At 37.9% G+C, this 17,405-nt stretch overlaps 1 protein-coding gene across 13 annotated transcripts in view; it reads left to right on the forward strand.

Moving 5' to 3' along the window:
* The window catches only part of ST7L (suppression of tumorigenicity 7 like), a 177,920-nt gene that overhangs the window by 92,083 nt on the left and 68,432 nt on the right, over positions 1 to 17,405 (forward strand). For 5 of the 13 annotated variants that reach the window (XM_036921525.2, XM_057500532.1, XM_057500533.1 and 2 more), the window contains 3 exons: positions 760 to 899; positions 1,668 to 1,750; positions 2,430 to 9,928. In XM_036921525.2, the coding sequence (XP_036777420.2) occupies positions 760 to 899; positions 1,668 to 1,750; positions 2,430 to 2,562 (356 nt within the window). In that variant the 3' untranslated portion in view covers positions 2,563 to 9,928. Of the gene's footprint in view, positions 1 to 759; positions 9,929 to 12,712; positions 16,098 to 17,405 lie in introns of those variants that run through there. The other 8 variants (XR_008997084.1, XM_036921528.2, XM_036921526.2 and 5 more) reach the window with 5 other exon arrangements.

A 17,405-nucleotide genomic window follows, 5' to 3' on the forward strand; every position in this document is an offset into this window, starting at 1 on the left:
ATAGCTCTCAATTTAATAGACATTTATTGAGCACCTACTATGTGCCACACATTGTAATAGGCTCACTTAGCATTGTTATTCAAGTTTTTTCAAACTTCAAATAAGATGTAAATACTTGAGTACTATTAGTAATGAAATATCCAATCATTAGAAAAATTATATCTGAGTAAATGTATGGTAAAATAAGAGAAAGGACTTCATTTATGTTCAGGGTTTGGTGTTCTAGTTTGATTTTTTACCTTGCTTTTTTATGAAATGTTGCACATAGAACACTTATTAATAACTGGCTAAAATTATTAACTGATGGTTTGGGAAAGTCTCCAACCACATGTCTGTCTTGGTTTTTATACTTGTCTCAGAGCTCCCAAAGAGCAAGAATTATAACACATTTATTAAGAGCTTGCAATGTTCATCCATAGCAACTGCTAGAGGGTTTAGCAACTTGTTCAAGATTGCACAGCTAATCAGTTGATAGAGCTCTTTTTCAAAACCACCTCAGCATGACTTTACAATCAATGTTATTTTTCACAACGCCATTGTATCTCCAGTACCCAGCACAATCCTCTGGCTATATAAATATGCTGTCGATGTTGGAGTAAATAATGGATAGTTCTCTTCTACCTTGCTTGGCTGGAGACTTCTTATTCTTTGTTTTTTTTCCTTTATAGTTTTTAAAAATAGATTTCATTTGAAAAATATTAAAACTGGCTTACACAATATTCTGAAATAAAATCTATTTCTACCTTTTCATCCTTGCAGCCTTTCATCATGTTTCTGTTTACCCAAAGAAGGAGCTTCCTTTTTTCATCCACTTCACAGCAGGACTGTGTTCTTCTACAGCAATGATAGCTCTTCTCACACACCAGTTTCCTGAAATCATGGGTGTTTTTGCTAAAGCTGTAAGTATGATCTCAAGGACTTGTGTAGAGTATTTGTAAAACACACAAAACATCTCTGATCTGTTTGTCCTAAACCAGTTGATCAGTGGAAGATATTTGTTATAGTAAATTACAGGAATTGATTTGTAAAGTTGCTGCCATAAATATGTCAAACATAAGTTTCAGTGATTTGAGCTGTGTTTTTGTTGCTTAAAAGTTTAAAGAATACAATGGCATAACATTATAAAGCTGGTCTTTGTAAATAATTTTTGGTAGTAAATGAGGCACTTGGTAATACAAGAATAATTCAACTCTTTTAAATGCATTTTCTATGACATTTGTAAACAAGCCTTTTGATTTTTCCATTTAAATGAAATAATTAGTTCTAAGGATTTACTGAACTTTAAATTCAGGAGTGCACTAGGATGGAGAATAAGCAAGTCAGATGAGACATTTGCCTTGGGTACCGTGTGCCTCTTTACTCAGAGGTTCTGCCTGTTTTTGTATCTGTATGTTCTTGTTGACCTTCTTTAATTGTGAGTATAGATCCATATATAGATCTTTATATTTTCATTTTTTAACCTTTAGTTTTAAGCTGTTTCTCCATTTCCTGACTCAGGTCTAGTAAGTACTCGAGGACTGATATTAGAGTATCTCATTATTATGTACTCTTTCTATGTAAATTTGTTAATGTCACTGGCTCAAAGTTGCCAGAGATAAGTCCCTTTAAGTCTCCAAGCCTTTAAAAGAAAAATGTGTCTTTCTTGTACATCTTTGCATTTTTACCAGGTAATGAATTCAAAGAAAATGCTGATTCATTATATCCTAAATAGAAAAGCACTGAGAACCATAAAGACACTAGCCCTTACTGGGTAATGTAATTTCTATTTTTTTTTAATATGCCTCCCTTCGGACTCCATTTCCCTTCAGAATTTCTTTTCCTGCCTTAAGAATAGTTCTTTTTGTGCCTTAAGATTAGTTGGTTTTCTTCTGACACCAGTAGTTAAGAGCATGAGTTTCCCTTTTCCCTGAAGGTCAACTATATAATGTGTGAAGTTGCCACTGGCTGTAGGCCTAGAAGTCTGAGACTGCAGTTGACTCTTGGTCAGGCTTCAAGAAGAATGACATTCCACTGTTGTTCAGGGAGAGTAGGTATTTGGGTTGGAAACTGACTATTCTATTTCATTTTAGTGTAAAAAGGAAGCTTAGTGATCGTGCTGTAACTGTTATTTGCAGTGGTGCTGACTAGGGAGTGAGTGCATCTCAAATGGACATGACCTTGCTGTGTAATCTGGCATGGGAAAAGTTGACAAGAGATGGAATCCCATCCGTTTAACAACTGGGAAAAATATTCAGCTGTGCATTTGAAGTCACAGGAAAGAAAATGGGAGAGATGTTAGAATTTGGGTTTCTCTCAGCACGGTGGGAAGGAGATGAAACAGCAAGGAGGGAGATCTAGAATCTGGAATAGTTGTGTAGTAATTGTTAGTGGTATACTTTCATGTGGTTCTGGCTGACATTAATGAGGAGTGTACTCCCTGTCTGCTCCAGCCCTGTGTTAGTATACAGTGTCTGCCTTACTGACGAGATCACAGACGCATCAGAAGAGTCTTTAAGAGGACGAAGCACAAGCTCCCCAGTACTCCTCCAGCACAGTCTAAGAATGAATAATTACAGATTTTAAAGTGAAAGCTTCTTTTTTGGGCGAAAATTTACTAATTTACTGTGATTCTAGTTGATGAACAATAAACAGGCATTTATTGAACTATCTTTTGGTATTTGTTTAGTTCGTGGTATTATAGTGTTAAAAGTATTCCTGACAGCAAACTTTTACAGCCATGTTTAATCCCTGTGGTCTTTACATGTACATTTTAACTTCCTAAAAGCTGAAGTATTTACTGAAAGTACCTACCAATATTTGGAATGCAGTTCCAAGGGCAGGTTCCATTTAAGAATTAATGGGAAATGATCACAGTATGTGCAGTCTCCAGCTTATAAACACAACATATGATAGCCTCAGCAGTCAACCAGCCAGCCTGCGAGGGAACTGAAGGTTCAAATTCGACTTCCCCACCACTTAATAACATGTGGTCTGTGTTCTAAGAGCATCATCATCACCCAGGAGCTTGTTACACACGCAGAACTACAGGCACCACTCCAGACTGCCTGCATCTGCATTTTAACAAGATTGCCAGGTGATCTTATAGTCACAGTTTAAAACCTGAGAAGCCCTGCTCTACTCCACCCCAACAGAGGAATTTGGAGCGCCTGGGGAGCACCACTTTATTAAGGTAGAGAGAACAGCGCTGCAGAATGGTGAAGGGCCAGGCTGCTTTGCTTTGAATCCCACCCCTGACACTTAACTGGCTGTTCATCCTCAGGTGAGTTAACCTTTTCTCCTACTCACTGTAAAATGAGAATCATACTACCACATAGGCTTTTGTGAGGGTTAAATGAGTTTAAAATATGTCACGTGTTTAGAAGCATGTCTGCCCACAGTAAAACCTAGCTGAACAGTAGTTGTTGCCACCATCACTGTCATCATTACCCCGCAAGTACAGCCATGGTGGGAAGCCCTACCCTATTTGTGTTTGGAGGAGCTGTGTTCTAATTGTAAACTCAAATGCATTTTCCCATAGAAAGTGTAGTAAAAATGGTGGTTAGGTGTCATTAAATTAATTTTAAATGCAAATTTAAATTTATTTATTACTATACTTCTGGTATATTATGCAAACCACAGAAAGTGGAGAAATTTTTCAAATCTAGGCACTGGCAAACCTTGTAGAACACACCTATTGATTGGTAAGTTGCAAACTGCCTATGTTAGGATTTTTAAGTAAGATATTTGATAGCCAAATATAGTAGTAATCAATGAAGGACTTTAGAATACTTATTCCTTTATTTAGTAAGGCAAAGCAATTTAAGAAAATTTCCTAAATTTCTTCCATTGTTACCATATCTCTTCCTCATCTACTATCTTTTTATATTAGCTCACATGCTATAGATACTCAATTTGAATTTTTTAAAGTACATTTGTTACAAAAATTGATTTTTTGTGAAGCTAGGCACTAGGAATTGATATCTTTAATAATCCTGACTGTACATCAAATTTAGGTAAATGGAAGGGAATGAACTAGAATGGGTGGTGGTTTTAGTGCCCCTTCTTTTGCACGGTATAAAACTATATGGAATAAAGACTTAATTTGAAAAAGTTAGGGCTTTTTTTTTTTCCTGATTTTTCTCCTGGCTGAGATGAAAACCTAACCTGACATTAGACATAGAGCAATGAAGAAAAAAAAGGCATAAATCCCTGGAGATGTGGAATGTGCTGATATCAGAGTTGGTAGTCTCCAAGGCCAGAATTCCTGAAAAAGGAAAAATTTATTTTTAAGTTGTAGGCCACTTTCTCACCTGCTTTGAAGCCTGCTGGGTTAAATATGAGAGTTCAAAGTAAGGGTAGCCAGCAAGTGAAATGAACTGGAATCTGATTCTGCTTATCTGAAAGGAGCTTCTTTATTTAAGAGCAGCACTGCCCTCTCCTTCGAGAACCAATCTTCATCTACTCTGGCCCCTTTTATTTCTCTCTTGTAAGAAAAGCTTTCTTCTTAGTAAGCCTTGGGAGGGCGTTATCACAACAGTGAAAAGACTAAAGATGGTCTGTGGGATTTCACTAACTTACTGATGAATTCAGGTTTGTGGCATGTGATTTCAGTGCTTTGAATTCAGCAGTGTGTTTGAATATAAAATCCCTAGTTGAGTTTTAACTAAATAGGGTAGCCTTTGCAAAGCTGGCCAAAAAAATACTTTACTGGTAAAGACAGGAAACACAAAGACTCCCAAATAAAATGTTTGTTTCACTGAGGCAAAACTTTGTTGAAATTTGTTTCACTGAACACACATATTGTAGCTGTGCTGAGATGGGAATGGGACCTGTTTCCACATATTTCTACTAATCTTTATGTGGGAAAATGTGGTTGGACGTGCCAGTGATGTATTTCTGAGCAACTCATAATTGGCTGGCTCCAGTGTAACTAGGGCCTAACAATCTACTTAATTCTTTAAGGACTACATTAGTCAAGTTGCATGATTTCCAAAGATATAGAAGGTTAGATGTTACACTAATAAGAGACCTCTCTACAAACTGTCTCACTGGGATTTCTTCAGCCCCTTCCTAAAAATAGTTAATATTTTTCTCCCCAAGTTACATTTTTAAAAAGAATAAGCAGATAAAATGCCAAATGTCTTTTTCTGAATAGTGATAAAAACTCTTGAGGTGATTTGATTTGTCTACTATTCTCATCATTTTTTCCAGGGCAGAGATCGTTTTCATAACTAGGGGAGTTGATAGACAGTTATAACTATGTATTGATATCAGTAGAAAAAAATTCTTTTTAAAGGTTCCTAATTTTCCATTTCATAACCAGTAACATGAAATCTGAAAGGTTTTTTAATACTCTCCATCTGATTTCGTTAATACTAAAAACATGATAGTTTATTAAATACACAGGATTTCTGAATGACCACATTCAGAAATTAAACTGAGAAGTAAAATGTTTCTTTACTTTGTTTGTAAATAGGTTATTTTTCAAAGCTGTGAGATGTCTTTAGTTCCTAAGAATTGATATAATCTTTGAAACATTTTGAATTATACCTATATCCTTGTAAAACATGGTTCTGTAACCATGCTATTCCCATAGAAAAGTTTCTGAGGTATTTCCCAGAAACTTTCTTGCTGATAAAAGGAGTCTGTTGTATGACAGGTCAAAATTTTAAAATGCTGTTAGTTCTGCTGAATTTTTTATTTAGGAAGTCTGGCATATTCTAATTTTTATTTTCTTAATGAACTGGGATATTTATCCATTAGAAAAGATGTTCTTTTCTTCCTATAACATATCATGTTTCATCCTTATTGTTCTCCTTCAAAAAAAACCATACGGAGACAGTTGTGAAATTGCTAATGTTCTTTATCCAAATTTTCTGAGTACTGAACTCTTCTTGTCAAAGGAAAACAAAGAATAAGAGTTAGGACAATGTACTTTTTAATGCATGTTTATATCCCTTCCCCAGGTTTAATTCAGTTTTAGGGTTTATGGAAATCACCCTCTTTTCCTATTAGCATGTGTCTGTCAAGTACGAAGTTCACAAGCACTCTGCCTGGATTTATTTGGCAGTATATTTAAGCATCTTTTCCCCCTCAAAGTGAAAGCGTCAGTGCCAAAGTTAGGATATCCTGCCATTCACTGCTGCTCATATATGTTTTGCTTAATCATTAGCAGCACTTGGGGCAGGTGGACTGCATAGCAATTTTTAGAAAAACTGTACTTAGATATTGATGTAAATTACTCATTCCAAACTCATTACACTAGTGATAGTTAAATTCACATTAGGAAACCTGATTTTTTTTTTTTTTAAGAAAATATCTTTATTTTTTGCAGACCCAGCAGAGTCCTCTTAAATGGAGAGGATAATGGAATACAAAAGAAAATTAAAATCTTGAGGAACAGTTTTTAGCTTTTTTTTCTTTAGTGGAATTTTGCTTCTTCCTCAGCCAACCACACTTCAAGTGCTCAAAAGAACTAAATTAGTGTGACTAATTAATATATTATATTTATGAACCAAGAGTAATGTGAACTTCAGCTAGTTATTATCTTTTTTCTTTACGAGTTACATTCTCATTTTTCCTTGCCAGAGCCATTGGAGGACAGACTGTGATCATCCAATAATACAGATGGCAAGTTTGAGTTATTAAAATTAAGTGATTTGCTGGAAATCACACAATAGACAGCCCTTTAGTCATGTGACATAACATGTCCCTTCACAACTTACATCAAAACAAGTACAAAAAAATAAATTTCAAGCCAACTATGGTAATACTAAGGGGATAACAGAATGATGGAGTGGTGACAGTTGTTTTGCTTGAGATATTTTCCTACAGGTGATGAATTTTTTGGAGAAGAGTTTTAAATGAAGAGGCCAGTGTGGATTGTCAGGAAATAGAAAGGGCACTTAGGTTGCGGAGATGCTTACTGCAAAGGCTAAGACGTAAGTGGACAAATAAGCTGCCTGGAGAACTCTTCACAATATAAATCTATTTGATGAACTCTGATGTTTTAAAATTAAGAATGCACATTTGCTTTTCTGCCTTTCAGACTGATTCACTTTAATTTTATTTCTGTTCTGGCTAGTAAGCCACTTAAAGAAAGGATGCTATTTGGTCGTGTACAACACATACTCAGACAACTGTAGAAATAACTTCAGCCTTTCTAACTGTTTAAAATACACAGAAATACTAAAGAAACAGTAGGAACTAGTTTGTAATGATTCAGAGGGAATTTGAATGACTCTCTGAAATGGAAAAAACAGTTTTTATATAAAGTATAAATTTAAATATCTTGTTTCAACATCACCCTTTTTTCAAAATCAAAGGGTAAGTTTGTGAAGGATTGTGGGGTATTTTTTAAATTTAAGTATCATTGATATACAATCTTATGAACATTTCACATGAACAACATTGCAGTTTCAGCATTCACCCATATTACCAAATCCTCACCACCTCCACTGCAGTCACTGTCTATCAGCATAGTAAGAAGCTATAGAGTCATTACTTGTCTTCTCATTGCTGTACTGCCTTCCCAGTGACCTATCTATATTGTGATTGCTAATTATAGTGCCCCTTAATTCCCCCTCCCTCCCCACCACCCCTCCCCTCCCCAATCCCTTCCCTTTGGTAACCACTAGTCCCTTGGAGAGTCTGTGAATCTGCTGCTGTTTTGTTCCTTCAGTTTTGCTTTTTTTTTATTAAGGTATCTTAGATATACACTCTTATGGAGGTTTCACAAGAAAAACAATGTGGTTATTACATTCACCCTTATTATCAAGTCTCCCCCATACCCCATTACAGTTACTGCCCATCAGCGTAGTAAGATGCCACAGAGTCCCTACTTGTCTTCTCTGTGCTACACTGTCTTCCCCCTGACCCCCCACATACCATGTGCACCAGTCATGATACCCCACAATCCCCTTCCCCAACCCCTCCCCACCCACCCTCCCCCACTCCTCCCCTTTGGTAACTGCTAGTCCCTTCTTAGAGTCTGTGAGTCTGATGCTGTTTTGTTTCTTCAGTTTTGCTTTGTTGTTACACTCCACCAATGAAGGAAATCATTTGGTATTTGTCTTTCTCTGCCTGACTTATTTCACTGAGCAAAATACCCTCTAGCTCCATCCATGTTGTTGCAAATGGTATGATTTGTTTCTTTCTTATGGCTGAATAGTATTCCATTGTTTATATGTAAACACCTCTTCTTTATCCATTCCATATTGATGGACACTCAGGTTGCTTCCATATCTTGTCTATTGTAAATAGTGCTGCAATAAACAGGGGTACATATGTGTTTTTGAATCAGGGATCTTGTTCTTTGAGTAAATTCCCAAGAGTGGAATTCCTGGGTCAAATGGTATTTCTATTTTTAGTTTTTTTGGGAACCTCCATACTGCTTTCCACAATGTTTGAACTAATTTACATTCCCACCAACAGTGTAGGAAGGTTCCACTTTCTTTGCATCCTCACCAGCATTTGTTGTTTCTTGTCTGTTGGATGTTGGCCATCCTACCTGGTGTAAGGTGATATTTCATTGTGGTTTTAATCTGCATTTCCCTAATAATTGGTAATGTGGAGCATCTTTTCATGTGCCTGTTGGCCATCTGAATTTCTTTGGAGAAATGTCTCTTCAGGTCCTCTGCTAAGGGGGTATGTTTAACTGAACAGAATAAACTTTTGGTATAAAATATCATAACTTGTGGGTATTTCTTTTGAAATGGGAGTGGGAATTTTTGAAGTGGGAATTTTGAATAGCAGATGTACTTCTAATAGTTGAACCAATAGGTAGGAAACCTGGTGTGCTCCTTTATGCTGATGAGGCCCCAGTAAGGATTGAGTGTTAACGGCATTCTATCTGAATTTGAAGGATAAATGAAATTATCTCTCTGGGTTCTGTAATAACATTAAGATTGCCTTTGGTTCATCTCAACAGCCAGCTTCAAGAAAAGAAATTATTAGGGCTTCTGATGATGCTCAGTAAAATTAAGAGAACTGACATTCAGAGAATTCAGACCACATAATCACTCTCTGACTTCATCCTGTAATTTGAAGCATTCTGAAAATGAAATGTACATACATATATTTATATATTCAAAGTATAATAAAGGGCTATATTCCTGTTGAGCACTCTTGCATATTACCAATAGGATATCTGGAGAAAGGAGCAGTTTGGGGAAGAATTTAAGAAGGGAACATATTCTCACACTCTTTGTTAGGAACATGCCAGCTCTTGTTTTCATCTTTTCAGTATGCTGGAGTCCCAATTTCTTTCTGAAGCCAGAGTTCAAGCTTTTACTCCCAGGTAGCAGCAGCTTTACAATTAAATTTTAATCCCTCAGTGTTGTTAGACTTCTATCTAGAGTATAGCCACAGCTATTCTTGGCAGGCAGATACATTGCTGTTTTTCCTTTAGTCACGGTGAGATAGAAGAATGTTCTTTGGCTGGGGTGTGGATGAAGGCACTTTACTAATCTTACACATAATTCATCCTTGGTTGCTGGGGTACTTGAAGTTAAAACTTTGCCCTCTGATAAAATTCAGCTGGATTTTTTTATTTACTTGACTGTGATCCCTTTGGGATTTAGCCCTTATTGGGAGCCTAGGGATTCTAATTCAACTAAGCCCTAGCTGTGTAGGTTTTTCTTATTAATTTGCACTCAGTGTGTTGTAGTTATTTGAATACCACCTTAAAACAAGAACAACAATTGTACTAGAACATGAAGTCCTGGATTCCCTGAAAAGATTCTTCTTTTAGTGTTGGCTTGTTGAATGGAAGGACTCCAATAGGGCTTATCTTAATTTATTTTTAAAGTTTGGTTTTCAGAGAGCCTCAGCCTTTAAAAATATGCAAACTATTGTTCTACAACATGCTGTAATATGGTAATGATTATTTTGTAACATGCTCTAACTTTTTGACGTTTGAATTCATTGTACTAAGATGGTATACTACTAATGAATTTGTTTATTCATTCATTAAATGAACAGTTATTTACTGGGCACCTATATGAAGTATAAAATATAGTCCCTGTTCAGAAGTAACTCTAGTGGTAGGGAGTTTGAGGAGAGCAAGAAATTGTATTAGTATAAAATAGAGGCTACTGCCACAACAACAGATTTAGCTCACCCTTGCATATTTATTCATTTGACTAGAAGTAACATGAGTTACTTTCACATGTCTCACATAAGATTTAGTGACCCAAAAAAGTCAACCTAGACTTTTCCTTTTAGAAGAATTTATTTGGTTAGGATTCCTTTCAGTCAAACAAGAAGAGATAGAAAAAGGTGTCTTTATTTTACTCTTTTTCAAATATAAGATATGGAGAACTTTCATCTTTACACCTAACTGTTGTTCATGTTTTTATAAACAGTGGTATTTATTATTGTTTATCTAATAAATTTAGAATTTCTCAAAAAATGAAGTGCTCCACAATTCAAAATTTAAATAAGAAATCTTGTCTCAGATTCATATAGTAGCTACCATAAGACAAAATTCTATCACACTGATATTCATCTTCCTCTTTTATATCCTCTCATTCCTAATAGTGACTGATTTATAAGGGCTAAGAGCCATATTGGTTTAGAAAATGAATTCATGATGTCATTGTGAAGCAGAAGAGGATAGAATGAGTTAGGACTGAAATTACTTGGCTCTGTGGACATAAGAGAGAGGGGAAAGAGCCACTCAGAGTTTCCCAGAGCCCACTGTTAATGCCAAAGCTGCATCCTCCAGTTACTGATTCTGAAAACAGGCATATGTTAATTTTTAAAAAATAAGATACTGGATTGAGGCATTAAATTAAGGTTCTTCTTTCCTCTCTCCCAAGCTGAATTTTGTTGATCAGTTCTGCATCCTGGATAATTTGACCTTTTTACCACCAAGATTTTCTGAGTAGCTGAAAAATATTTCCTATTTTTATTGGGCTCAGTCAAGGATATGAACTAATTGGAGCATTGGGGATATGATCTTGGGATACATGTTTTGAAATAGACATAGAACCTGTCCTTGGGGGAGTTTATACTAATTAGGCATGTAATCAATAAATATGGTAAAATTATGGAAATATATGGAGTAGAAGAGTAGGCCCAGGTAGGTTGCAGAGTGTACCAATTTATCTCAGTGTGAAGACTGCAGATCAGGCTTTGGAATTTACTCATGACTCTTAGTTCTCTAACTATGCCTCAGAGCTTGCTATATCTGCTAGGTTAACAGAATGTATATTGCCAGATAATGAGTCAGATTCATGATGGCTTCTTCCAATTCATGCATCTGATTTGTAACATGCTGGTAAGGAGGCACATTCACATTTCTTGGATGTAAGGAGCTCACACTTACCCATTTACCTGTGTTCCTGTTTATACTAGACTGTATCTGCTAACATTGAGGCCTCCAGAAAAAGACTTAAATATAAACTCCAGGCCCCCTGAGTTCCTGTGAAGTTACCATCTATTCCCACAGGACTTGGGACAAAAATAACGAACATAGTTACTTTTTTTTTTAAACTTTTATCTTTCAGATGGCATTAAAAGTAACCATATCTCTTATTTGGCCTCAGTTCCATATTGAATTATCTTTTTGAGCAATAACTTCTCTGGTTGTTTAACTAGTCATACAAGTTGAGACTTTTGTCTCTATGCCTATTTTATAATAGCTGCTTTGGAAAAACAGATGAAAAATAGTAAATCAGTTCGATATTTTATAAGTATTGAAATCCCTTCCGTTCAGAAATGTAAATAAAATAACCAGCATGAGCAATCAGCTTATGTCAGATTCCATGGGTTTATGTTACATAGGAAAATTATAGTGCACCCTGAAACATACTTCTTAATGAATTCATAGTGGTGTCACAGTTGAATGTAAACCCTTGAGCTTTTCTATTGTGAAGGGTTTCAGAAATCACCTTTTATAAACTGCTTAAGGAAGGAGGAAAAAACTTGTGATATCAACAAATGCTGTCACTGTTAAGTGCTGCCTCTCAACACCAAATTGTGCCAGTTAAGTAAAGCAGAAACTTAGGCTACTGCTTACGGTTTGGCTTATTCAGTGTATGTGTTTATACATGTGTGTGTGTGTTTCAAATATTCTGTTTTTGAAGGTAGCACTAGGAAAGTGCTATAAAGAACAGGGTTGCCCTTGTGGTTTTGTCCTCATAGGTTAGGGAAGTTCACTTCATAAGTATGACAGAAGCACCATAAATAGCTCTTTTACCTTCAACAAATGCAAGAAGCCAGAAACCTAATTGTTAGTCATAAAATCAGAATTTGTCTTGTCTTTGGCTGCTGCTTTAGTAGCCTGTAGTGCATGAGAACTGTCTTCTCTCTTACTAGTGAACTGGTTTTGCACCTCTATCATAGCTTATTCATAGCTTTCCTCCTATTCGCTATGGCCTCAGATACATGAATCTACTAGCCACAGAAGTCCAATATGCTAAACACACAGGAACTGGTTAAGTTTTATGGTTGGGAGTGAAGGAAAGAAATGTATTTTCTATTTAAAATTATTCCTTTTTAGTTTGGCTTTATTTATGCCAGGTTCTGGGCCTGTAAGCCTACATGAATGTATCATAGTTCCGGATAGGATATTTGATATCTCATTTATTCCAGTCTCAAATGATAGTGAGCTGTAGTTAATGATACTTAGCATTTTTTTTTTGATACTTAGCATTTTGTTAGGTTTGCAGTGTAGCTTCTTCAGTTCCTGTATGTGTATCAATGGACTCATCCTTGTACTTTCCCATAGGTGCCCTGGTGTTTACTGACATAGATCAAGATGCTGTGTGGCTGTATAGAGGACTCTGAACCATTTGACTGTCTAGGCACATGCAGTTAGCTCATATTATTTAAGCCCTGATCTCAGCATTCTAATTTCTCTGTATACCCCAGTGTAAATAACATGAACTTGCTTGAAATTAATTATATATTGCTTGCACATTATTGCTGCTAAGTTTCAGTACATACTAGTTTCTTCCATTTAGTGTTTCCTCTGATTGCCCTCAATCAGTCCTACTTTCTCTCTTAAAACTGTAACTCAAAAGTCACCCCCTGTAGAAAGCCTGATTAGTCTCATTCACCTGATTCCTTTGAGACTTCTGTTTCTCAGTCTATTAATCTGTTGTTGTTGTTTTTTGTAATTGCTCCTTCTGTACATTGTCATACAGCAAGCATAATGATTCTAAGAATGATGATCATCCTTGGTCCTCTTGTCTTTATTATACAGAAACATTTGAAGGGCTGAGAACCTTTTCAATTTCCCTTGAGTTCCAGCTTACCTTCTATACTCCTTTCCTTTACTTCATAATTATACTCCTGGAGAAACAGGCATATGTTCAGGGCTTGGCCTCCACCTCAACATGTGTATGGCAGCCTGCTGAATAGGTCTCTACAGCTAGGAAGGATTTAACCCTTTGGTTTGACTATCTCTTCATGGTACTCAGACACCTTCAAGTATATGTGAGACCAGTAGACCTGGAGATGGGAGTAGGGATAGTTCTACTGAAAGCCATTTTAGCTTTTTCTTTCCTTTTCATACAAGACCTATGAAGCTGCTGCCAGTCAGCAGCTCACCCCACACTGCAGCTCTACCTCTTTTCCAGGAGTCAGGGTTAGTTTAAGAAAAAGCGTCTTGCTGGAAGCCACGACCTCGTACTTTTATCCCCTCCATCTGGTGTGCGGCCCCATGGGGCTGTGCTGCTATGCAGGAGGTGAGCAATGGAATTCTTTAGATGATGACTTCTGAGCCCACATGCGGAGGCAGTGGGGGAGGGAAGCAGGGCGAGCAGTGAGAGCCGATATCGATGGACCAAAAAGTGAGGTTTGCTCCGGGAGAAATCTTGGCTATAGGTAGACTATTTTCATGAGGTGTTCTTCCCCTGGCTGAAGTGGGGGCCCAGGTCAGGGAGCTGTAGCATCCTAGGTCTGTGATTGATGAATGCTGTATCCCTGCAGTTTTTCCTTCTGCCCTCGCAGTTGGAGTTCAAGAGTGGGATAGGTGGGGCATGTGAGGGCTCATGCTGTCTCTCACAGAGTGCATTCCATGATTGACCAGGGAAGGGTTCCCCTTGCACACATCATCTCTTGGAGCTGCTTTGTCTCACTGTCTTGAACCTACACAGAAGTCTGGATTTTGAATGAGGGTGGGAGGAGGGGTTTCAAGCAGCAAAAGTTTTAATCAAGTGGAAATCTGTTGTCTGCCTCATCTTGCAGGGGCTTCTCTGCAGGGTAGATACCCCTTGCCTTGGTGTAGATAAATTGCTTGTCTTAGCTGGAGGGCCCAGAATCTTTACTAGGCCATGAGTAGGTATCTGGCCCAGGAAAGGATGATTTCTTAGCACTCTCACTCTTTGTTCTTACTTTCTTAACCCAGGGGTTAAGAGCATTTTTAAAATGAGTGAAGTCTCAAAAGAAATTCTAATACATACTTTAAAAGCCCAAAGCCTCAATAATTTCCTTCCACGGTTTCTCATGACTTCTATCTCTGCACGTTTAGCATCACTTTAGAAGAACTAGATACATTTAAATCAAAATTTTAAGTGCTAATCTGAAGAAGAAAAAGGAATAGAAAGAACTAGGAGCCAGAGCTGATGAAATGTGGACTTAGTATAGTGATCATTTGGTGGTGGTAGTGGTGATAATGGCAGGAATGGCAGAAGGGGACTCATGGACGAGGTTAGGGAAGGCCTAGGCTGTTGCTTTAATAAATTCTGCTCAGTCATATTCCCCTAGAATATTTTGTATCATGCTCTGGGCATCCTCTCTCTTTAAGGAGAGTGCAGATAATTTAAAGTCAGAAGCTGTGGGTTTGAGTTCTGGCTGAGCCACTCAATCTAGGTAACCTTGGACAAATCACTGAGCTTCTCTGAACAGCACCTGTATAAATGAGAGTAACTCCCTCCTCATGGAGTCAGTATGAGAATTGTGTATATAAAGCATTTTGTACATGAAAAGGCTTTTTATGAACATCATAATTATTCCTGGGGAAGCCCCACCTTGAAAGCTGTCAAACAAGACAGCTGTGGACTAAACTTGTCTTCCTTTTTTCTTCACTCAGCTTAGCTTTTCTGTTTGGTCAGGTCTGCTCACAGGAGCTGGTAGTACTGAGTAAAGTCACAAAATTTTGGTTCTTTTTGGTCAAAGAAAAATTTACGTGTCCAGCTGCTCCATTCATATGCTCATAGGCAGAATGGAAGTGAGCAAAGGTAAATTTGAAACTAGGATAATTCAGTTAGGAGGCCAAAGGGAGAATGCTTACCTTGTTTTCTCAAACCCAGGATGACTGAAATGTCTTAAGTAAATGAGGAATAGCCACAGATGCTCAGAGATAATTTAAGCCATGAATGGGAAGTAGAAAAATGTGCTTATAAACTCTCCGTCTCTTCTATCCCTTTGACCTTTGAGGTCAGGGACACATATTACTGACACTCCACTGGCTGTGCCATGAAACCTGCCAATCACCCTAAGAGAATAACAGCTTCTGGGACAGCTCTGTTCAGTGCAGCAACTGTGACATATTCACCCTAGTAGCCACTGCTTGCTCTCTCTAGAGCCTCTCTCTTGTGGAGATCATCTCTGGAACCCAAAGCTAACCTGTTTTCCAACCTGATAAGAGTTAAAAACATCAGCAGGTCATGAGCAGCAGACTTGGTATTTATACCCTGTGCAGTCCTAGACTGCCCTGTCATCTATAGCATATAGGGCACAGATCACACTCTGGTGTGAAGCACCCATGGAAGGTTTTTCAGTCTTAGCCATTCTGCATGGGTGGTGATTGTCTACCAGTTCCTAGGGGAGTACCAGTCCCCAAACCAAACAGATGCCTGCATATGGATAACATAACTCTTAATATTCCTTGGTTATTAGCTGAACTCCTATTGTTGGTATGATTTCTGAAGGATTTGATTAAAATCTAGTTGACTCATTGTTGGGGAGAGGATGAACAGAACTCTGATGCAGCCCGAGAGAAGCTGTATGTATGGCCATATATGTGCACTTCATGTATGCATCTTCACAGTTGTGCACAGGCTGACTGGGAGAAGAAAGAGTAAAAAGAAAGCATCTCTTTCTTTCCCAACATTGCTTCTAAGATGCCCCACCCCCATAGTAGCAGGCAGTTCCCAAGTGGAGGGTGGGGGCAGAGGCCTCCACCAAGGCTATCAATAACCAGGTGTGAGTACAGGTCTCTGTGTAATGTGAAGCTCTCCCGTATTTCATTTCTGCACCCAGGGGGCGGCTCTGCAGGATTGCTTATGGAGAGCTCTGTGTCTGGCACCTCTCTCCACAAGGCCCAGGCGCCCAGGGTCCCACCGACCTGCCCAGGAATGCATCACATTGTTCTCTGGTGCTGTAATTTGGCTGCAGTAGCTAGGCTGACGGCCTCCCAGGGATGAGAAATATACTGTCCCTGGCATCCTCCCTGAGGCTTCTGCCTTAGGACCATTAAGGGCATTTAAATAAAATCTCAGAAAGACTGAGGAAAGAAATTCTGATTATCTCCCTTTCATTAAGCCATGTTGAAACCAGTGTCCTGAGTGGGTGTGAGAATCTGGCAAAGAATTTAGCGGTTGGTGGTCTTAGGGAGGTGAAAGAAAGAAGAGATTACTTCCTCCTTAGGGAGTAAGAGAAATGAGCCAACGGGTGGTCATGAGTCAGACCTATAAGACTTTTTGCAAACAGACCTTCAGGGCCAGGCAATGTTTGATTTTTAAAATAACCTGATTTCATTTTTCCAGCATCACACTAAGTAAGACTATGGGTTAGTAATATTATTCAAAGCTAGCAATAATACTAGTTGGCTCTTATCTGTAGTACTAGGTTAAGGCTGGCATTCTTACTTTTACGTAAGATAAGGCTTTTACATACATTAGTCTGTGTAGCTGAGGAACTTCAGTCATGTGCCTTCTCTGAAAGATTCTAAAATATTTAAAGGATAGAGATAATGTTGTTTAAGTTAACTTTGTATCCAAATAGCATTTTCTGTAGTGCTTCATAACTAAGTATTAAAAGTCAAAAGAAATGAGGACCAACAGGAAGGGGTGGAAGAGAGTAGAGAGGCCAAGAGACTGCTAATCTGAGGGACAGACCTCTACTTAAGAGAGGAGGGATGGGAGAGGGGAAGATTAAAGGCAATGAGTGAGTAGCAGCAGAACTAGATGGAGCCCTGACTGCCCCAAATAAAGTTCTCATTTTGCTGTTTGTTCCAAATAAATTAGTTTCTGTTTGTATAATGCAGAATGGATGCCAGTTGTCTAAAGCCAATCGGAATGTAGAAGCAAGCTAAAGAATAAGAAGAAAAATGAATTGCTTAACCATCATTCCTTCTTGGGACCACATAGCCTCTGTAGTATGGTACACAAAGACCTCTTTTCTGTTGCTATCCACCTCACTTTTCAAACTCTCAGGACAGTTTTCTCTTCCCTTAACCATTTATAGGAAATCGC

This window comes from Manis pentadactyla, chromosome 4 (assembly GCF_030020395.1).
Source record: "Manis pentadactyla isolate mManPen7 chromosome 4, mManPen7.hap1, whole genome shotgun sequence".
NCBI classification, from domain to species: domain Eukaryota; kingdom Metazoa; phylum Chordata; class Mammalia; order Pholidota; family Manidae; genus Manis; species Manis pentadactyla.